The 23,900-nt window shown below is 40.0% G+C and overlaps 1 protein-coding gene across 2 annotated transcripts in view; it reads left to right on the plus strand.

The window, feature by feature from the left end:
• dpp7 (dipeptidyl-peptidase 7) overlaps positions 1 to 23,900 on the plus strand; it is a 52,029-nt gene that overhangs the window by 10,602 nt on the left and 17,527 nt on the right. For both annotated transcript variants that reach the window (XM_041193158.1, XM_041193159.1), the window contains exons 2-7: positions 3,952 to 4,091; positions 9,402 to 9,565; positions 15,705 to 15,840; positions 19,055 to 19,136; positions 19,854 to 20,020; positions 20,175 to 20,235. In XM_041193158.1, coding sequence (XP_041049092.1) covers positions 3,952 to 4,091; positions 9,402 to 9,565; positions 15,705 to 15,840; positions 19,055 to 19,136; positions 19,854 to 20,020; positions 20,175 to 20,235 — 750 coding nt within the window. The remainder of the gene's footprint in view (positions 1 to 3,951; positions 4,092 to 9,401; positions 9,566 to 15,704; positions 15,841 to 19,054; positions 19,137 to 19,853; positions 20,021 to 20,174; positions 20,236 to 23,900) is intronic.

Genomic DNA, 23,900 nt, shown 5'->3' on the forward strand with positions numbered 1-23,900 from the left:
AGCCACACACCATCCTGACTCGGAAATGTATCACCATTCCTTCACTGTCGTTGGGTCAACTTCTTGGAATTCCCTAAAAGCACTGTGGTTGTACCTATGTTAGATGGACTGCACCAGTTTAAGAAGGCGACTCACCACCACCACCTTAAGTGCAACAGAGGATGTGCGACAAATGCTGGCCTTGCCAGCAATACTCACATCCATGAAAGAGTTTAAAAAAAAAATTGGTGGATCTCCCTTTCTGATTTGAACCAGGTATCTGTGTCAAATGCAGGTATATATATTCAATCTCTCTGAAGGCAAATAAAGTAAGAGATTAGATGAGGAAAAGCTTAGTTCAAAAAAAGTAATTGAGATGCTTTAACCCACAGTAAGGTGAATATACAGAACAATAGTTATGAATTGATAGGTTTTTTTTTCAACAACAGTAATGTGCTTTTAATGTAAGCAATGCCCCGAGATGCATCACGGAAATGTAACCACACAAAAGTCAAAGGAGATATCAGGACCAGTGATTAAAATCTTAAGAGGTTTCAAAGAGTATCTTAACAAAAGAGGCGAAGAAGTTGAGGTGGGGAGTTCAAGCTTCTGGCATTGATCACTGTGAATCATCAGTGGTGGGGCAAAGCAAATTGCACAGGTTGTCAGTGTTGGTGGAATGCAGAATTTTTGTAGGGTGATAGGGCTGAAAGAGGTTAGAGATGGGGAAAGATGAGATTATGGAAGAAGTTGAACAGGGTAGATCAGGAGCCAATGTACTGAGAGCATAGCAGTAGTGGATGAGCAGCTTAGAAATTGGGTAGTAGAATTTCTCCATAAAAATAATGAAGTTACTCCACTGCCGCCCAGTTTGTTATCTTGGCTGGCTTAAACAAACTATCTTCCCTGCATTCTGTCCTACAGCCCATGTAGTAGCTTCTTCCCCCTATAATGTCCTATTATTTGCCTGATGATCTAAACAATATTCTGTTTTGAAAAGCCACATTACCTTTTTTGATTTCTCTTTTATCCTCCATATGATGCACAGACAGGGATTACGAGGTTACCAACATAACAGGTGCAACGTTAACAAATTATTTTCTGCTGAGACTCTGGAGGAGAAAAAAGCCCCTTCAGTTTAGCATATTAACCATATTGTCTGGATGTTGCGACAAATATCTCCTTAATGTTACATGTTAATATTTTGGAGGTGATTTTTTGTTCTGGGAAGATTAAATTTTAAATATAGAAGATGGAATAAATGCAACTAAAGCGGCTTGGGATCTATTACACTTAAAAGGTTGGGGCCACGTTGACTTAAGGGGTTAACAGCTAGAAAGGGAAGAGGCATAAAAACAACAGGTGGGCTTACTTAGTTGGAGAAATTGCAAAGGAGAGATAATTGGCTTGGAGGCCAATTTGAGGATAGACCAGAGCAGGCTATGTCATCATGGAGAAGGGTGGAGCTTAAAATTCTCTGGTTTCATTTTATCTGTGTGCTTGCTGGGAGATTGAGTATTCTGCAGCAGGGGAAGAGGTTGGATACTGAAAGGGTGCTGCTGTTAGCAGGCTCCAGGCAGTTAGGGCTCAAGGAAGTCCTGGGAATCATTGGTGCAGCTGTTAGTTGTAGTCTAGACTTTGTTTGCAGCTCACAGAGAAGCCATGTCAGCTGTTCGATGCAGTTAAGGCTCAGGAGAAATCCTGTGGGAATGGGAAGGTGATGAGAGGTACCTGGTTCCGTGCTGGAGAGGGTTAGAGCTCAGAAGAAGCCGTGGGATTCATTTATTGCTCGGTGCAGCCAGTAGACTGGAGTTCAGAGAAACCCGGGGCAGTGCCAGCTTAATGAAGCTAGTGGCCTGCAAAAGAGTTGGAAATGTGCTGATAATTAGAAATGAGAGTGAAGCTTTGTGAATCTCATTGGACGGAGTCTCAGGAGAAGAGATTGAACCATCAACAGGTGAGTAGTCATTGAGCCAGTCCGAGTCAGAGTTGCTTTTGAGGGAATTTGGAGACTAGGTCTTTGAAAGCCAAGACCTGAAATCCCTCGTGACTGAGAGAATTTTAGGAGATATTATGAATCTGTGGCCACTGACATTTGGGTGGGTTGCTCAGAATTCACGGGATCTGATTTAGTCGTATCTGACATTTAATGTGCAGTATGGTGTATTTGACTAGTTTTCCTGTTAGTTCTTATCTCGTGTCAATTCTGAATGTTAAGAGTATAAGATAGCTATTTTAGATTGTTTTACTTTTCTGACTTTGTATAGTAAAGTTTATTTTGTGTAAAACCATGGAATGTTATGGCTTTATTCTCCTAGTGGATAACTAAGATTTCAAACTTTTTGTCTACAGCAAACAAAAAGTTCCTAGTCCCTAATTGGAGCATAATAATACCCAAAAACAGCAGTGAAAGTAACTTTTTTTCCAAATTGTGCTGTTTTGCTCTATTGCTTGCAATGAGGATTTGAGATTCTACGGGTATGCCAAATCTGGTTCCATAGTATGAAGAATCTGTACTGTATTTAAAATATTCTTTCCTGGGATGTTAGTGGTGAAAATATTTTGATTATTTTCCTATGATTTATGTTGCTTTTTTTTTTAAAAGCAATTTTCCTTAGAAGCAAATTTACAAAAGATTAAAATCCATCTTGCGACCATAGAATGGAGCAGCTGGTACCAAGGAAGAATTTATATGAGCAGTGCTTGAAACTCAACAATCAGGGACTATAGGGGAGTTTTTGTGAGAGACGGTTTGGTTTATTCATTCAAAGTTGGGGAGTGGTGGGGTGTGGATTGGGGTCGACTGGGGCTGTGCAGGTAATGATCTCTGCCTGAATGGACAAGCCTGGGGTTCACAGTATTATCATTGAACTGACAAGCTGTGGAACCCAGGTAATTCTTCAGCGAAAGACACCCCAAAGATCAGGTCGCTAAATTTTTAGCAAGTATATTCATTACTGCAGTTCCTCTGGTAAGTCAAAATTAGGAACTATACTTTGGCAATAGTTTACTTTCAACTTCAAAAGGCACTTGAAATCTGTTTATTTTGTTTTGATAAATAGGTACAATGATTTCATTCATACATGCTGCAGTAGTGAAGTATTTTATTTTGTTTTTCAATCAAAACTTTGACATTGCAATACAGAAGAGTTAGACCTTTCTCAAACAATTATATCTTGGAGCAAGTTAATGTAAATCGATCTTTTTAATGTGCTGAAAGGTATACCAATCTTTTTCTTTGAACAGTAGATTAGTTTGTACATGATAGCTCATTTTAAACTATTACTGGCCATAATCTATTCAGTTTATACTTTTGTACTCAGAAACAAACCATTTAGAATTTCACAATTGTATAAGTGCACCGCATTTATGAACAGATTGTGAAACATTTAATCAAACAGTATACTTTTAAAAATACTCATCCTTGGGATATGGGCATCAGTAGCAAGACAGACGGTTATTGCCCATCCCTAGTTGTCTTCAAAAATGATGGGGAGCCACTTTCTCCACCTTGAATTGCTACAGTCTGATGAGGGTACAGCTATCAGGAAGGGAATTGTGGGATTTTGGCCCAGTGACCATGAAGTAAGCAATATATGTCCAAGGAAAGTTGGTGTGAGAGTTGGAAGGGAACTTGGAGTTGGTGTTCCTCTGTAAAGGTTTGAATTGGGAGATTGTGTTGAAGAAGCTTTGAGGTGTTGCCACAGTGTCTCCTGTAGATAGTACACAGTACAACCAGGGTATGATGGGAGGATGTTAAGCCACAGTGAAGTTGAAACTGATATTTTGTAGTGAAAAATATTTATTTCAACTTCTTCCATTTCTTATTGAAGCAGAAGCTGCCTCATTGAATGCCTAAGCATTTTATTTCACAAGAGCTTTACTGGGCTATTCAGCATCTCCCTTTTTTAATTATATGCTGTCCATAATATTATGTAAAAAATTGCATACCAATATTTTTTAATATTGCAGATCAATTCTGGGCCAAGAGCTTTGGACCAATATTCCTGTATACTGGAAATGAAGGTGATATATGGGACTTTGCCAATAGCTCCAGGTTCATCATTGAATTAGCGTCAGAGCAACAGGCCATGGTCATCTTTGCTGAGCATGTAAGTTTCATCCTAGTCGTCTTCATTAATAAATTTTAGCTACTGATTCGAAATTAACCTCAGATTGTTTTTAATGTTTTTTACCGGGCGAGACTAACAAAAATTATTGTATTAAGTCTAAAAGCTGGCTATTGACCAGGCAAGCTTACACTAAATGACAGGAGTTAATCCTGTAATAATTAATCTAAGTGAACTGTTGAACAGTAAATACAAAAAAGCAAGGCTGCTTCTACTTTGAAAATATTTCAGTATATTTATTATACAGTTTCTTCCAGGCCACTGTGTTGTATAGCATTTATCTAGAATTATGTATTGGAGTGAATTTTGAAGCTATGCTCCTAGTATGTTGTCTTTCTTCAGCTGCAGCATGATTTGCAGAAGAAACCTTATAGTCTCCAGTTACTGCAGTTCAATCAAGCTAGTCATCTTTGACAAAATAACAAAGTTAATCAGAAAAGGAAATCAGTGAATTTTGCGAGGCTATGTTCCCCAGACTCCTGCATGGAATCTTTTAAAATTTGCAGTTTTCTCTTCCATGGTAAAGATTTTGCTAATTTATTAAATGGTGATTACTGTGTGAAAATTGTTTTCTCTTGCATCTAGTTTCTGGATTAAGCGTTTGCAGATCATGGGCTGTAACTTTGGTGTAATGGAAATTGAGTTGGATTGCCACTCCGCTCATAATTACTTAACTTGAAATCCAGCCGCTGCTATCTTGCCCGGCCTTTTGACTCAGGCTGGGCGAGATCGCTGCAGCGCAGTGGATTCCCGTGGCCTACAGTTGAGGGTAACTTTTTTAGGGCACTAGTGGTCTGGGGGAGGTGGTCTCGGGTGGCTAGCGGGGAGAATGGTCCAGGGTGGTTGGAGGAGTGGGTGTCAGCTGGTCTATGATGGTTGGGTGGGGGGGGGGGTGGAAGAGAGATATTGGAGGGGGTCGGGTGGGGGCAGGGGTTCAGGTGGTCTGGGGTGGTTGGAGGGAGTTGGGGGGTGGGGAAGGGGATGGGTGGTCGGGAGTGGTTTTGGTGAGGGGAGGGGGCAGAGTTGTCCAAGGTAATTGGAGGGGAAGGAGAGGGGGACGGGTGGTTGGGGGGAGCAGTGGAGGGGGTCGGGTGGCCTGTTGTGGTTGGGGTTTCGGGGTGGGGTTTGGGTGGTCCAGTGTGATTGTTGGGTGGTGTGGGGGTCATGTGGTCTGGGGAGAGGTGGTGGTGGTGGAGGAGGAGGAGGATTGGGTTGTCCAGGGACGGCCAGGTGGTTCGTGTGGTTGGTGGCGGGGGCCAGATGGTCCAGGCTGGTTGGATGGGGCCTATTGGGGGGTGTTGGTGGATGGTTCGATATGTTTGGTGGGTGTGGTTCAGGAGTTGGGGGGGTGCGAGGGTGGGGTGAGGTTGGGGGGTCTGGGGTTGGGGGATCAGCTGGGGTGTCCCATGCGGGATAGGGAGGATTAGGACCATCTTGACGTGAGGGTGGGGTATGGATAGCAGGGGGAAGGGTAGTCAGGGTTTATTGTGGGCGGGTGGGTGGTGTAGTGGGGCAGTCAGGTGTCCCATAGGGGCTTGCTGGAGGTCAGTACAGTAGTTACCCAGGAGCTCCAAGTGATTTTAATTCTTATACCTTGTTCTGGATAACTATTGCTGGATGACAATTGGAACCTTCTTAAGTTTGTGCTTTAAATCGCATTTCGAATGTTTCCCAGTGCAGGGCAATTGTCCATTGGAAGTTTGAACTTCCCAGGCAATTGCCATGCAATTCTTACTTGGGAACTTCTGCGCGGGGGGGTGGGGGGGTGGTGGTGGTTCCCCAGCACATCTTTGGGGTAACCCCTGATATGTTGTCCTGGAGCTCAGAAGTTATGGGCCCATTTGTAAAAATAGGTTTGATGGCTTCCTCCAATGGTTCAATGTGCAGTTTGACTGTATGAACAGGAAGGTCCCAGATTTAATCCAAGATCTGCTGTGTACTAGCAGATCAAAGCTGGGCGACAGGAGGGCTAGGTTGATTTGGAAATATTTCCTGAGTTTTGTGTGACTATTGATTTATTAACACGGACACATCATTGGATTGTCATACTGCAGATAGCTTTGAAAGGCTGTTTCCTTCCCATCTCCCATAAGTATGATATCTCATGGGTGTTTTTCCAGATCCAAATTTCAAAAGGTCATGGTGTGTATCTCAGGAGTTTGCTCCCAGTGCTTAAGATCTTCAGTAGCCACTAAAATAATGACATGTTATGTGAATTTTGTGGGTCCATCAGAACTCCACAAATTTATTATTAAAAACTCAAATACTGGTTGGATATGAAAGATATTTAGTGAAGGATTGCGATTTTTTGGAATTGAACTGCAGATGAATTCAGTAAACTGCAATATTGTCTATGGATAATGCTTATCTGTTGAGAAAACTGTTCTATGGTTTAGAGGTTAAACCATGGTCTGGAGAATAAATGTTAGCTTTTTCTAGGAGGTCATGAGGGGTAAAAGATCTAGGTGTCCTTGTACGTGAATCACAAAATGTTGGCGTGCAGATATAGCAAGTAATAAGGAAGGCAAATGGAATGTTGGCCTTTCTTGCAAGGGGAATGGAGTATAAAAGTAGGGAATAAAAACAAAATGTTGAAAAACTCAGCAGGCCTTTGGAAGAAGGGTCATATTGATCTCAACATTAATTCTGTTTCTATTTTCACAGATGCTGCCAGATCTGCTGAGTATTTCCAGCACTTGCTGTTTTTATTTCAGATTTCCAGCATTTGCAGTATTTTGCTTTTATAAAAGCAGGGAAGTCTTGCTACAACTGTACAGGGCATTGGTGAGACCACATTTAGATAACTGTGCAGTTTTAGTCTCTTTATTTAAGGAGAGATGTGCTTGGATTGGAAACAGTTCAGAGAAAGTTTCTAGGTTGATTCCTGGAATGAAGGAGTTGGCTTATGAGGAGAAGTTGAGCCGGTTGGGCCTATACTCATTGGAGTTCAGAAGAATGAGAGGTGATCTTACTGAAACAAATAAGATTCTTAGGGAGCTTGACAGAAAAGGTACTTGAGAGGATGTTCTCTCTCATGGGAGAATATAGAACTCAGGGGCATAGTTTCAGAATAAGGGGTCTCCCATTTAAAGAGATGATGAGGATGTCCTCTGGGTCCTTCATCTGTGGCATTCTCTGCCCCCGAGATCAGTAGAAGCTGGGTCATTGAGTATATTCAAGCCTGAGTTGGACCAGATTTTTGATCTACAAAAAATGAAGGGTTATGGGGGACAGGCAAGAAAGTGGAGTTGAGGCACAATCTTAAGCCATAATCTTATTGAATGTTGAAGCAAGCTCGAAGGGGGCAAATGGCTACCTCCTATTCCTATTTCTTATATTCTTAAGATAAATACAGCAGAGCTTTCTGTAAATGTACCAAGATCTTGGGCTGTATTTTTTTATTCGTTCATGAGATGTGGACGTTGCTGTTGGCCAGCATTTATTGCCCATCCCTAGTTGCCCTTGTTCAAAGGGCATTTAAGAGTCAACCACACTGCTGGGGGCCTAGAGTCACATATAGGCCAGACCAGGTAAGGACAACAGATTTCCTTTCCTAAAGGATATTAGTGAACCAGATGAGTTTTTAAAATAATCGGCAATGGTTTTGTGGTCATCACCAGACTTTTAATTCCAGATTTTTATTGAATTAAAATTTCGCCATTTGCTGTGGTGGGATTCAAACCCAGAGGATTACCCTGGTTTCTGGAATACTAGTGCAGCGACAATACCACTATAGCACCACCTCCCCTAATGTAAGGTCACACTTCACTTTGTAGGGTATTAGAAGGTGCTTAAGGGAATGTTGTTTGATGCTTGACATACAAGAAATATTTAAACAAAATCCAAAAATGTAAAATGGATGTATTTGTACCCAAACTAAGAGTGTCAACATACTGAAGCTGGACAGCCATCTTGGTCTGTGCAAGAACGAAAAGTGGGGCTTGTTTTTTTTGCTGATATGACACTGTTCATTCTTAAAATGTGCTTGCGATAGGATGATATATAATTTAAGTCCCCACTTAACATTGACTCAATTAATGTTGTTTTACTTTAATGTCATTAACAAAGTAGTGTCAATATATCAATTTAATGTTGCTTGTTTCATTTTAATGTCATTTGCCACAAACTTCCTCTTCTCTGGCCTGCCTGCTCACTGACCTTTCCTGTAGCACTTCAGCTCTCACTGTCAGTCCTCCTTCTCCCACTGCCGGCCCTGCCTCTTTGTTGCTGTTCTTGGCTTAATCCTCAAGTCTGTTCTTGCTGCTCCGTTCTTGGCTGCTGCTGCTGCTGGCTTTGCTCCAGACTGCATTCCTGGCTTAGCTCCAGTGCACTCTTGGCTCAGCTGCTGATTTTGCACTGAGTTTGTGGGCTCCATCTAGTGCAGAAGTTGGTCAATGCATTTAGTCCTTGGACTTCAGCTGTTACTTGCACCAACCAACGTCTGCCACTAGATGGAACCAAGTCAAACTAAAAGCACTGCAGTACTGTAGATGAGTGTACTGTAATTCTAAACATTTTACATTACTGTATTCTGTATTTAGTGATGTATCTTATTTCAAGTTATTTCAGCTAGGAATACACAGTACACATGTTTGGTACAGTATTTCAACTTGTACATTGCTTTTCTGGGCGACAAATGTCTGAAGGAGCTTAACTCTGGCTTTAACATTGATTCCTGTGAGAACCTATCATTCACTTCAGTTTTTTCACTTAAAAATCTCAATTTTCAGGAACATAACCATAATTTAAAGGGAGGACTCGCTGTACTAAGACGATACTGAAATAAACAGCAATGATGATAACATTTGCATGGAAAAATAATAGTTATTTCAGTGACAACTTCAGCAGTTGACATTTAAGTTTTCAACATTTAACCTGTATTGCTTGCATATTAATGTTTACAGGTACTTGGTCATATATATTGATTGTTGCTTTTGGAGGGGGAAAGAAATTCTAATTCTAGACTGACACAATGGGTTGCCTTATATATGAACATGTATGATAGGCTAAACTACACATTGTTAATTGCAGTAACATCTCTCAATTAATGCTGATCTTCATGCACCAATAACTTAGCACATAGTCATTATATGTTTGTGTAATAAATACTGGTGTTAAGGGTTGCATTTTGTTTAATTAATAGCTGATTATTTATTTTGAAGCCCGAGACTCCTTGGTAGTTTTCTAAATTAGTACCTTGTAATTTATAGTTTTGTTTTAATTAAACATTTGCAGTTCATTGCTTGTATTTCAAAAAGAATTTCACTAACATTTTCTATCTTCATTCTGCAGCGATACTATGGCAAATCCCTCCCTTTTGGGAAGAAATCATATGAAAAGTCAAATATTGAATTTTTGACAGTGGAACAAGCCGTGGCGGATTACGTGGTTCTTATTACAAAACTGAAAGTTGATCTTGATGCTAAAAATTGTGCAGTAATTGCATTTGGTGGCAGGTAAATATATATAACGAGAATATATTTAATTGAAATTAAAGTTTCGCTGCTCTTAGAATAATCAAGAAGTTCAGTTTTTCTTTGGATTATTGTAGCCTCACTTCTAAAGTATCTATAAATGTGCTGTTCTACTTTTGACTAATTTTAATATGATCCATCATTCGTTCATCTACATAGATAAACTGGTGCATTATCCAAAAGCACTACTTGTATTTTGATATGCCATAAAAGACCTGCAGAACTTGAATGCTGATAAAACTTGGAGTGCAAAACGTATAGCAATATCTGAGGATCTCTCATGTATTGTAGGATGTCTACAGTGCAACTGACAATGTTCTGTTTCAAAACTAGCCACTGGTTTGTAATACTATATTGCTTTTTTGACACTGATGGAACTTATGGCTCCCTTATGCATTGTACACACTCATCTTTACTTTTTCAAAACATATTGAATCTAAGGCAGCCATGTGAATTATTAACCTACAGTTGCAATATTCCTGTGTAGCACATTGAATCAACCGTTTTGGACTGCTGAGGCTGTGTGTTCCTCCAAGTTCCAGCCAAATTCTGCAAAGGAATTGCTGTTATCTGCTGCACAATTTTTGAGTGGGCATACAGCAGGACAATGAGCAGTCACATGGGGCACAGGAAGAAAAGGAGTGTGTGACATGGGAGGGCCTTGGTGCACAGGTAGAGAGATTACAGAACAGTAAAATTCCATCCAATAACTGACGAAACATGCCACTGATCAGCTCTGTCTGTCATATTGTTTCCCATGAATGTACCGTGCATTCCCTCTAATCAAGCTGAACCCTCGTGTCTGCCTAAGGGTCTTAGTGGAGTGACAGGAAGTACAGACACTTAAGAGGAAAGCTGCTTGTCAGATGCATCTACCATGTCATTGCCCAGCAATCAGTGTAAGAACAGCCCGTGCGGTGTCCTGGCTGCAGGTAAAGCCTGCTGTCATGACTCTTTCCAAATATTCACCCAGTGTTTCAAATCCAGTAACTGGGTGCCTAAAGTGTTAACTATCTTGGTACAGTAGCATACAAGTTATGTTACTGGCCTAATAATCCAGAGGTTTGTGTTCAAATTCCACCACAGCTTTTGGAAAAGTTAAATTCGTTAATTAAACAAATCTGAAATAAGTCAGTGTCTGTAATGGTGACTGTGAAAATATTGATTTTCCACTAAAAACCCATTTGGTTCATCAGTGCCCTTTAGGGAAGGAAACCCGCCAGCCTGTCTGTGAATCCAGACCCACAGCAATGTGGTTGACTCTTAACTGCTTTCTGAAATGGGTTTACAGGTGCCTCATTTTAATCAAACTGCTGCAAAAACTATATTAAAAATAAACTGGACAGACTACCCAACATTGACCTAGGTGCTTCATTTGGACATGGCAAAGGTAAATTCCACCCAGTCAACTTTGCAAGATCCTTGTCACTAACATCTGTTATCAAATTTGGGAGATCTGTCCCACAGTCTAGCCGAGCAATAGCCTGACATCATCATACGTGCAGAATAATACTTTTCAGCTAACATTCCAGACTCTTCCATCACTATCCCTAGATATGTTCTGTCCCACCGGCTGGATTGACCCACTAGAGGCAGTGGTATACAGTTGGAAGGATGTGGTCCTGGGAGCCTCAACATTGACTCATGAAGTCTAATGGCATCAGACATGGGCAAGGAAACCTTTTGCTGATTACCATCTATACCCCTCTGAATAACAACAACTACTTGTATTTGTACAGCACCTTTTAGCATAGAAAAATTTCCAAGGAGTATTATCAAATAAAATTTGACAAGCCACACAGAGATTTGGGGCAGAGGACCAAAAGCTTGATTAAAGAGCCAGGTATTATGGAGCACCTTAAAGGAAAAAAAAAATAGCGAGGCAGAAAATTTTACTGAAGGACTTTGAAGACATGGCCTCCAACAATGGAGCTAGTAAAGTTGGGATGTTCAGGGCGCAAGAGTTAGAGGAGTGTAGACAGGTTGGAGTGTTATGAAGGTGGGTAGACCATGGAGGGATCTGAAGACGAGATTGAGAATTTTAAAATCACTGTTGCTTAACCGGAAGTCAGTTTTGGTCAATAAGCAGAGGGGTGATATGTGAACAGGACTTGGTGTGAGTTAGCACACGGGGAGCAGAGTTTTGGATGACCTGGTTTATGAAGGATAGAATGTGGGAAGTTGGCAAAGAGTATCTTTGAATAGTCAAGTCTATGAGTAACAAAGGCATAGATGAGGGTTTCAGCATCATGTGAGCTGAGGCAGGGCAGAGTCAGAACATGTTGTGATAAAAGTCGGTGGCTTTGGTGATGGTGTGTATATGTGGTCCGAAGCTCAACTAGGGGTCAAGTATGGCACAATGGTTGGAAACAATCTGATTTAGTCCTAAAGAGTTGCCAGGAAGAAGGACAGTGGCTAGGGAATGGAGTTTGTACAGTGATTGAAGACTATGGCTTTGTTTTTTCCAATATTTAGCTAGAGGAAATTTCTACACATTTACTGGAAGTTGGACAAGTAGGAGGGGTTGAGGGAGGAGATGATGAGGGTGGTGTCAATGTACATGTGACAAGGGTACAGAATATACTCTAGCTGGGCACTTCAATGTCCATCACCAAGAGTGACTCAGTAGCACCACCAGTAGTGACCAAGCTGGCTGAATCCTAAAGGTCCTAGCTGCTAGACTGGGCATGTGGCAGGTGGAGAGATAACCAGCTAAGGGGAGAATCTACTTGACCACATCCTCGTCAATCTGTTCCAGGTGTATCTAACTATGACAATGTTGGTAGGAGTGACCACCACACGTTTGTGGTGGACACACTGAGGGCAGCTTCCATCATGTGTGTGGCTTTACCACTCTGTTAAATAGCATAGATTCAGAACAGATCAAACAGCTCAAAACTGGACAGCCATGCAGCACTGTGGATTATCAGCAGCAAGTATTCACCATACTCTTTAAATTCATGACCTGGATATCCCTCACTTTACCCTTACCATCAAGCCAGGTGACCAACCCTGGTTCATTAAGAAGTTTGGAAGAGCATGCCAGAAGTAGCGCCAAGTGTACTTAAAAATGAGGTGCCAGGTGAAGCTACAGCAGTGGAAGCAGCACGCTTTAAACAGCGCTACGTGTTTCCCACAACCAGTTGGTCAGATTAAAGCTGTACGGCCCTAATATATCCAGTCTTTAATGGTAGTGGACAATTAAACAACTAACTAGAGGAAACTTCATGAATGGCCCCCACACCCAAGGTTGACAGATCCAGCATGTGACTGCAAAAGAGAAAGCTGCCATTTGCAACTATCTTCAGCCAGAAGTACTGAGTGGATGATCCAGTTTGGCCTTTTCCCACCATAGATGCCAGTCTTCACCCAATTCGATGCAGTCAAAATGAAGAAGTGGCTGCGCATTCTGGATACAGTAAAAACTGTAGATCCCGACAGCATCCCCACTGTGTTGCTGAAGATTTGTGCTTCAGAACTAACTGTGCCTCCAGCCAAGCTGTTCCAGTACAGCTACAAAACTGGCATCTACCTGAAAAAGTGGAAAATTGCCCAGGTCTGCCATAAAAAGCAGAACAAATCCAAGCTGGCCAAATACCACTCCTTCAGCCCACTTTGAATCATCAGCAAAGTGATGAAAGGGGTCAATGACAATGCTGTCAAGCAGCACTTGCTCATCAGTAACAGTTTTCTGTTGCTCAGTTTGAGTTCTGCCGGGACCACTCAGCTCCAGGCCTCATTGCAATCTCGGTCCAAACCTGGACTAAAGAACTGAGTTATAGAAATAAATTAAGTGGCTTCCCTTGATATCAACATAGTATTTGACTGCTCGTGGTATTAAGGAGCCCTAGTTAAAATTGAAGTTAGTGCGATTCGGGGGTAAACTCTCCACTGGCTGGAGTCATACCTAGTACAGAGGAAGATGGTTGTGGGTGTTGCAGGCCAATCATCTCAGCCCCAGGATGTCCTCAGGGTAGTATCCTAGGCCTGACCATCTTCAGCTTCATTAATGACCTTCCCTCCATCACAAGGTCAGAAGTGGGGATGTTCATTGATTATTCGGTTCCATTCACAACTCCTCAGATAATGAAGCTGCCTGTAATTGCATTCAGGTTTGGGCTAATAAGTGACAAGTAACATTCATGTCGCACAAGTACTAAGTAGTGACTACCTCCAACAAAGGTGGGGCTGACCACCACCTTTTGACATTCAATGACATTACCCATGTCAAATCCCCTGCTATCAGCATCGTGGCTTGCCATTGAACAGGAACTTAGTCAGCCACAATAGTACTGTGGCTATAACAGCAGGTCAGAGGCAGCCCTTCCAAAGGCTCAACTCAGGAGTCTGATGGAATACTCTCCACTTGTTTGGGATGAATGTAGCTCCAACAACACTTGAAGCTCAAAGACGTCTAGGACAAAGCAAACTGCTTGATCAGCACCTATCCACTACCTCTGTTCACTCCCTCTACTGCTGGCACACAGTGGCAGCAGTGTGTACCGATTACAAGATGAATTGCAGTAACTCACCAAGGCTTCTTTAACAGCACCTGCCAAGCCTACCACCTAGAAGGGCAAGGCACATCAGGTGGATGGGAACACCACCATCTCCAAATTTGCATCCAAGTCACAAACCATCCTGACCTGGAAATATATCACTGCTCTTTCATTGTTACTGGATGAGATCCTAGAACTCCCTTCCTAATAGTCCTATGTGAGTGCCTTCAAAACACTGCAGCTTTTCAAGAAGGTGGTGCTGACCTTGCCAGTGATACCCATGTGCCATGAATAAGTAAATACAGAAAACTCTCAGTATTCCAGAAAAAAGCTGCTATTTTCATAGTTTAGCCTGTTCTTGCAGATTCCTGTGAAGTCACTTGCACTTAATGCTCTTTCCACGTATCCCTCTTGTAGGTCTACATTTCATGTGAGAAATGCATAGCTGGACACAATCTTCCAGTGTTTGCAGGCTGCTCATGGTGGATTCAAAAAATATGGTAAATGGCTTTTGCTCCTGCATGAGCTGCCTGTGAGCAGGTGCAGTAAGATACCAATCCCTGCCTTATAGAGTACACGTGTAATGATTTGGCCACATCTTTTCCTCTCCTTTCACTTGTTCCCTCTTGCAAATCAGTCATGCCAGTCCCTGGGGTGTTAGTATTTGTGATAGCTGATACAATCTGTTATAAGGTTCCTGGGCTCATGGTGGCACTTGCTCTGACCCTCTTGGAAGAGAAAAGGAGTAATGTTTACAATGCATGCCCTACATGTTGATTTTAAACATAGATAAGATCTTAGGACATTTTGTGGCCCATGCAGCTAATTTTCAGTTGTAATGTCAGATAATTTGGAAAGTAAGTCAGTATATAAAGGATTGCAATAAACGGATGGTATTTTCTGGGTGGTGAAGCCTCATCTTGAAACATGCCTTCATAGGATTATGATGACACCTTAAACCAGCTTATATTTCACCCCTTTCCTTGGATTCACCTAGTTCTGTTGAAGGGTCATGAGGACTCGAAACATCAACTCTTTTCTTCTCCACCGATGCTGTCAGACCTGCTGAGTTTTTCCAGGTAATTCTGTTTTTGTTTTGGATTTCCAGCATCCGCAATTTTTTGTTTTTACCTTCATAGGATTCTCTGGCCAGAAAACGCTTTACTTAATAGATACTAGTTACAGCAGACCTGTGATTCTGCATTCACTCAATTGGGCTACCTCCAAACATGCAGTTTGCACCTGGAATTTTACAGATAGGACCTTCTCAACAGCAAACATACAACCATCTTAACTGCAATTCCTGTAATAAAGCTTCCAATATCCGTGACTGAAGGAGTGAGTCTTTAGCATCAATCTCATCCAGAAAAGTAACAAGGATTGCAGTTGAGAAATATGAAAAATCACACTTGTGCAGAAGGGTTTTTTTTGAGGTTGGAAATTAAGCATCTGGCCTGTGGTAAATCTGGTTTAGGAGTTTTATCTGTTGTTTCCACCAAGTGCAAAAGATTGACATATTTTGCTCTGCAACATTGATATTTTCCACCTTGATTAAATGAAAAAGTCAGCAACATTCTAAAAAATGCAGTTCTGATATTTTTTGTTCTAATTCTCTTTTCCAGTTATGGAGGAATGTTAAGTGCCTACATGAGAATAAAGTATCCGAATGTTGTAGATGGTGCTCTAGCTTCAAGTGCACCTGTGGTCTCCACAGCTAATCTTGGAGATAGTCGGCAGTTCTTTCATGATGTAACTAAAGTGAGTATGAGTGTGTGCCTATGCCTATATGCATTCAGTTATTTTCGCTCCATCATGGAGCAAACATCGAAGTCGTTTTTCATGATTTCCTAGTTTCTTCAGAAACCTGGCCATTCTGAAAACTCCATTAAGTCACAACAACTCTGAGGATTGTTTCATTCCTGCATTTAAACCATCCATCTAATTTTTGTTGTCACTTTTTTATGCTTCATAAATTGGTAGCAATGGTGTAGTGGTATTATCGCTAGACTAGTAATCCAGAGACCCAGGGTTTTGCTCTGGGGTCCTGGGTTCGAATCCTGCTATGGTAGATGGTAGAATTTGAACTCATTAAAAATTAAAAGTCTAATAATGACCATGAAACCATTGCTGATTGTTGTAAAAATCCATCTGGTTCACTAATGCCCTTTAGGGAAGGAAATCTGCCACCCTTACCTGGTCTGGCCTACATGTGACTCCAGACCCATAGCAATATGGTTGACTCTTACATGCCCTCTGAACTAGGGCAACTAGGGATGGGTAATAAATGCTGGCCTGGCCAGTGACACCCATTCATAAACAAATAAAAAAAAGCAGAGCCCTCTGCTGGATATTCTATTTCAGTTTGGAATTAAACATGCCACATAATGGCAAGAAGCAGGTTTACATCAGACTATCCTTGAGTTTTTCCAGGTAATTCTGTTTTTGTTTTGGATTTCCAGCATCCGCAGTTTTTTTGTTTTTATCTGTGTTTAATTGACTGCCACTGCTCTTCAAGAAATGCCTACCTCCTTGAAGAAGTTCTGTTCTTCTCTGCGACAAGATTTCCGTATCTCTCTTTTGCCTTGCTCACCTTCATTACTTTCCATTTCCCTCCTGGTGTTTGACAAGGTGTTTACTAAAACCCGCTTTCACAGCCATATCTACACCTATGTGTTCTTTTGTTCTATTGTTGGTGACATCTTTTGATGATCTGCTTCTATCACTGCTTGTTTGTCCCTACAACCACACCAACCCCCTCCACTTCTCCCCCCCCCCCCCCCCCCACACACACACACACACACACACACACACACACACACACACACACACACACACACACACACACACCTTAAACCAGCTTATATTTCAACTCTTTCTTGGACTCAAACTCAAGTTCTGTCGAAGGGTCCCGAGGACTCGAAACGTCAACTCTTTTCTTCTCCGTCGATGCTGCCAGACCTGCTGAGTTTTTCCAGGTAATTTTGTTTTTGTTTTGTTATCCTTGTTCAATGTTCATCACCTTTAAGGACTTTTACAAGTCCATTTTTACTGCTAATTTAAAATCGTGGGATTTTATTGTTTTTTTTCTATCATGGGACAATCAAGGGGAAAAATACAACCCCCAAGACAATTAATTGGGAGTAAATCAGTAAAAGTCTTTGTTCTACATGTCATTAAACCTCAAGAAAATAAGCAAGAGACTAAGAAGACATGATTAAGTTACAGTCTCGGAATAAGCGGTCAGCCATTTAGGACTGAGAGGAGAAATTTCTTGTGGATCTTAGAATTCTGTGACCCAGAAGGATGTTGAACATATTCAAGACACAGATGGATATATTTTTGGATACTATGATAATAAAAGGGATATGGGGATGGTGCAAGAAGGTGATTTTGAGGTAGAAAATCAACCATGATCATATTGAATGGCAGAGCAGACTCAGTGGGTCAGATGGCCTTCTCTTGCTTCTGTTTTCTTATGTCCTGTTTCTATGCTGTAAAATTTGTAATTCAATAAATTATAAAAAGTCTTGAAGTCTGCCCAAGGAATATAGTTTTTTGAAGTAGGTGCTGTGAACATTCTGTTATCATTATGTGTAATGTATCTATTTTAACATTGCTGAAAGTGCTATTAAGACTCCCTAACGTATGTCCTGATGTAATGGGCAACCATGTCTAGACCTGATTTTTTGATAAAGCAATAGGAATTTTTGGGGATTTTCTTCAAATTTGAGAAGAAATTAATTCTGAATAGTTCTTGGCTCAAAAAAAGCTTGTGGTGATAAATTGCACAGCCCGGCAAATAGTACAAATGCCAGACAGATCCAAAGGATAGAGAAAGTAAATAGAGTTCTTTCAGTGCTTAACATTTTCATTTCATTAATTTTGAACTTTCATCTGTTTTGTCTCCACAATCCACTAACTTTACAACGTATCACATTTTAGTCTTTAGTGAATTGGAGGATAAACTTAATATAAGACATCTGTGGATTTAAATAATGTACAATTTCAACTTTCCAATCATCATCGTCTTCTTCAGTTCTCTGCCCAAAGGTAGGCCTGACCCACGGTGCCATGATCTCCTCCACGGGTAGGGCAAGGCGGTAGGCCCAGATCCAGCCCAGCAGGAACAGGAGCGAACCCTACTGTTGACTCCAATCTTATCCACTCTAGCCATCCAGCCAGAGTTGCTGTGGTAACATACACTTTTTTACATGTGGAGCTATTGATAGTGATGGTAGAGGCTCCTTCCAGTCTATCAGCCTTGATATTGGCAATTTGTGAACTGTAAAGCTAGCATTTGATTAGATCTCAAACAAGCCTTCTAATTAAAGTCCACCAGAATATAAAAATTGAGTTGTTAATATCATTAGATGATCCTAAGGGACTTCTCCAGTATTTTCTTAGGGTTTTTAGATTGATTCTATGTGCTTTGTACTATAATCTAAAAGAAGCACATTGATTATAATCGTATCTTTTTTCCAGAATCTTTAGTACTACGAAGGTTCTAATAATGTGTCAATGAATTATGCATTTTTTCCAATGTCCATTTGACTCATTCGTAAAGCACTCGCATCTGAGTTAGAAAGCTACAAGTTTGAGCAACACCCCAGAACTTCAAATCTAACCCAGGCTTACTCTCTCAGATGAGTCATTATACAAATGTCCCCTTTACCCCCTCAGGGATTCCATGGCACTGTTTGTAGAAGAATGGGGTGTTCATTTGGTCTTGGCTAACATTCATCCCTCACCATTGCCCTTGGACAGATTAACTGGACAAATGCTGTTCTTGGAACCTTCTTGTGTTAGCTTACAAAATAACCATGACTATGCTTAAGAATTAGGTCATTGGCTGTGAGGTGTTTTGGGATGTGAAAGGTGCTATACAAGTGCAACTTTTTACTTGTGACTAAATTTTGAATTTGCTGTTACTCACTGGCATGTATTATATAATAGTTTTTCATTCTTTGATTAGGATTTTGAGCGTAACTCACCTGACTGTGTTTTGACAATCCGGAAAGGGTTTCAGGAGCTTGAATCTTTGGCACAGCAACAAGGTATGGGGTATCTGTCATGCTCAGAAGAATTTCATATTCTTCTGGATCACAAGACGTGTACATAATTTCAGGCTTCTTATTACTGAATATTAGAGGAAGTGTGCAATCATTATATGCAGGAACTAGTGAGCACATTATAAACACATACAAAGAAGAAAAATATCTCAAGTGGAGACACATTTGTCCCTGGTGCCCAATGTTGCTATAGAGGTGGAAGCAAAAGTTCATTATTTTAAATCCAAAAACACTCTGAGTGATCAACTGCTTTAGCAGCAAATTCAAACTTTTAAAATAATAAAGTTTACATCAGGTTGGGGTTTGCCAGCAGTACTGCCCTCTAAATCTTGCAGCAGCCAGGTATTTTTAGTGGAAATAGGGGAACCTACCAAGGTTATGCAAATTGACCTACACTAGAAAATTGGCCTGGGTCAGGGGTGCATCTAAATTTGCAAACCTGTCAACAATTTTTTTTTCCATGCCATAAATTTACTGTGCAGTAAATTTAATGGCCCTACTATGTGTATCTATTTTTTCTACATTGATATATATGAATAGTTCATTGTATAGCACTTACTTCCCACCTTGTCTGATACTTAAATTTCCTGAATGGATCAAGCCTCTAGGTCTTGCTCGTCATTTCATTTCCGTAGTAGAATGAAATATAAGGAAATCAAACACAGACTTTGGTTTCCATGCCTATAAACCTGTGTTTTACAGCATGGAGTAAGATCACCAGTAAGCTGTCTCTGTGCAAGTCGGTGAAATCTAAGAAAGAAGTTGATCATCTCTATGGATGGGCACGAAATGCATTTACTTACTTAGCAATGTTCAACTACCCATACAAGACCGAAGTAGGATTACATTTCCCTGCGAAGCCAGTGGATGTAAGTAATCTATTTATTCATATAACATTTTTAAAAAATTAGCTACATTAATTGAATGAATTGTGAAAAAAATTCAGATTTATCAATTTTAAAATGAAGTCATATTTTATATATACACTAATACACATGTTCATGTTAATGCTAATTTCCCAAGGTTGCCTGTCGTTACATTCTGAAGAAAAGTGATCATATTGAAGGCTTGCTAGATATTTTGGGTAAGTGTGTTATTTAAATTTTTCTCTGTTCAGGTCTCAATTTCTTTATAAAGTGGGAGAAGTTTGGATATGTATCTCCAGTAACTCAATTATAAGCATTCATTATGATAGAGCTAGTGCATAAAATCAGTGGTATAACACCAGTCGCCTTGAGTTATCTTTTCAAAGACAATTTCCCCTGGAGGAAGATGTGAAATATCTAAATTACCATGAGTAATCTTTCTTACTTCTAGGGAAAAGGTCCGCTACATTGGTATAGGTCATGTATTCACTGTTCTTTGTCACTGGCTTTGAAGTATTACTGATTTGCAGTAATAACTAAATTACTTAAATGAGGAGTTGGATGAGATATTGTATGTTTTGGGGTGCTTCTTTATTTCTCCTATGCCACATATATTGTCACAGGTCTCTCTTGTTTCATGTCCTTGATCACTGGTTCCATTTCATATAAATGTGTGTACCCATTTAAAAAAAATCTACGTCCTTCCTCTTAACAGGACTGACATTGGAACTGAGCATATTGAGTTATCGAAGCAAGTCTTTACTCTATAGCACCACTCTGTATTTAGTTTTGATAAGAATAAACTCAGCCATTAAAGAGATTCTTGTAGATTAAGTTTTGGAGTTTTTAAGGCACTGTTTTTGCTTCTACCCATTGCACAGCATTTCTATATCTGGATATCATCCTTGCCAAAACTGTATGTTTCACATCATCTGCATTGCCAGTTATATTGTGTGAGCTTTGGATGAAACAATTAAAACAATTGCAAAAAGTTGATTATTGATGCGTGTGTAGTGCGATCTGCACTGTCATTTCAGAATGGCATAAATGTCAAATGCAGACTTCAAAGATTTGGTGTTTCCTTTATAAAAAATATCACTTAGCTGTGGTACTCAGAACTTATTTTATTATTAAAAGTAAAACAATAAAGAACAATTATATACAACTCTTTTAAAAGAAGTAATTGTTTATAAATCAAACTCATTGCAATAAGTCATCAGATTGCAGTGTTCCTTTGAGCATTCTTCAGAGAGAAGTATGCAGTAGGGCCATGCAGTGGTTAGTATTAGGAACATTTTTTTTCATATTTGACCGAGATTGGGTATGGAGTGTGAAATTTTGAAATTTGTGTATGATACAAAATTTGGCAACATAACTAGCAAGCAGGATCATAGCAGACTTCAGGAGACTATAGACAGACTTGTGAAAAGAACACATACCCAACAGATGCAAATTAATACGGATGTGTGAAGTGATGCACTTGACAAAAAAAGTATGGAGATGGAGTATAATCTAAATGGTAGCTTTTGGAAGGGGTACAGAGTAGAATGACTTAGGACTGCATATTTACAAACCTTTAAAGGTGGCAGGGCAAGTTGAGATGGTGGTTAAAGTGTATGGGATATTTGGCTTTGTAAACAGGGCATTAAATACAGAAACAAGGAAATCCTGATGAATCTTTACAAATCTCAGGTTGGGTCGGTTGGAATATTGTGTACAATTCTGGGCATCACAATTTTAGGAAGGATGGCAAGGTCTTGGAGAGGGTACCGAAGACATTTACCAGGCTGACACCTGGACTGAGATACCTCAGTTATGTGGAGAGATTGGAGAAGCTTGGATTGTTCTCCTGAGAGCAGAGAAATTTAGGTGGAGATCTATTAGAGGTATGCAAAATTGAGAAGTTTTGATAGAGCCAGTCGGGCACACTCCTGGTAAGTGGGTAAGTCACCAGAGATCATGGATTTAAAATAATTGACAGAAGAACTAGATGGAAAATTAGGAGAAATCTTTTCATGTGGAACACACTATCTGAAAGGGTAGTGGAATCTGATCCATAGGAACTTTAAAAGACATTTGGGCGTGTACTTGAGAAGACCAATTTGCAGCATTTAAGGGATAAGGTGAATTGTGGGTCCAAATTGGACAGCTTTTTCAAACAGCTAGCTCAGGCGCAATGATCTGAATGCTATAAGATTCTGTGATTCTTTAAAGAGTTTTAATTGGGAAAATGAAGTTCTATCATTGACGCTCAACATTGGTGAGACCAAAATGATAAAACACTCAATTTCATTACTGATTCTTCCCCTGTTGGAATTGATGAAAATGAAAATCTTTTATTTCTTGGGATGAACTCAGCAAGGTACTTAGCAAACAGTATACATACTATCAGAGGCATTAAAACAGTGAAAAATAAGCCTTTATTCTGTGGAGTTTAAACAGAGTTCACATTTTCTATATCTGTTTAATAATGTGCTGATCTAGTGTAAAAGATGTTGCAGATGTCAGATTTTGTAAATTATTTTATTCATTGTAATTTGCCATTCATTGTTTAGGGGAGACATGACCAACAAATATTGGTTTTGTAATGTCTTGTGATCCATTGCCAAATGTAATGGTTATAGAATTCCAGATTACTCAGGACTGCATACATACTGTACTCTTGCTTTTTGTAACTGTGTATACATGTATTTTACCTTGCCTTATGCTGTAAAACCAGCGGCTTCACAGACAATAGCAGTCATGTGTTATTAGTCAAATCTCACACTGCAGTTAATTTCAGAGATTTTTTTAACAAGGAAAATATCTTGATTTATAGCATGATTTTCAGGAAATTCATGCTGAGAACGTAACTTGTACATATAATCAGCTCTACATGAGCACAAACGTTTGTAGGCAAAAGGCAAGCTACCAGCTTTTTTACATGGCTTTGCAATCCTTAGTATGCATAGTTTAATTTTTGACTTTTGTATTGTGTATATATTAATCGGTGACAAATAGATTGAGGGTTGAACTTTTTTTTGTTCCAAGAAGTGGATGTGTGCACTCCTCACTTTTTAATTTGCGTAAAATCTCTCCAGAAAGTTTAATCATGCAGGCAGCATGATCCATCAGAGGCAGAGGTAAGGCACCTGCTCTTCCCCACCGTCTGGCTTCTGGATCATAGATAAAAACACTATCCTTTTTGGTCATTTGGCGGAGGGACCCCCCACCAGTGATGTACAGTTTGGAATTGTGCACAGTGGTGCTAAATTGACAGCAGTCGAAAGGCGATACCTTAAGTGTAGTCCACTGGTCAGCTGCAGGGATGTAATACTCTGTCTCATTTACGTGAAACCACTCATCTGACTGGAAGAAATTAATAAATTTCAGTTAAATTGCAAAAGTTAACATTACAACATTTGTTTCATTATAATTAACATGTCATCTCCCCCTCACAGTATTAAGTAGCGCATAGATTGAGACACCTATTTCTGTGGAATTTGGATCAGGAAATAGCAGTTTGTCAATGTTCTTTAGAAGTTCCTAGATTGAACAAATAGATCACCGAGGTATATTCTTGGGCTGGGCTGCATTAGTACATAAAATAGTTGTTCTGCGTGTTTTCTTGGTACCTGAGTTTGATTCTATCTGTGTGAAAGAGAATTTTTTTGATTTAAAATTTACTTATGAATTTTAATTTTTCTGTAGATAATATAGCTAAATTATTTTTGTTTCTGTTCCTATCTCTAGAATTTGTTACCAACTTAGTAATGTTTGTAGTTTTCTGTTTATCCATTATTGCAATGTACTCTGTCCCCATTTCTGCACATAATCTCCCAAGCTGGCTGAGCTGACACAAAGAACTAACATTGTAGGAAATGATGATTCGCAGTATTTGAAT

Source organism: Carcharodon carcharias, chromosome 8, assembly GCF_017639515.1.
Source record: "Carcharodon carcharias isolate sCarCar2 chromosome 8, sCarCar2.pri, whole genome shotgun sequence".
Lineage (NCBI taxonomy): Eukaryota > Metazoa > Chordata > Chondrichthyes > Lamniformes > Lamnidae > Carcharodon > Carcharodon carcharias.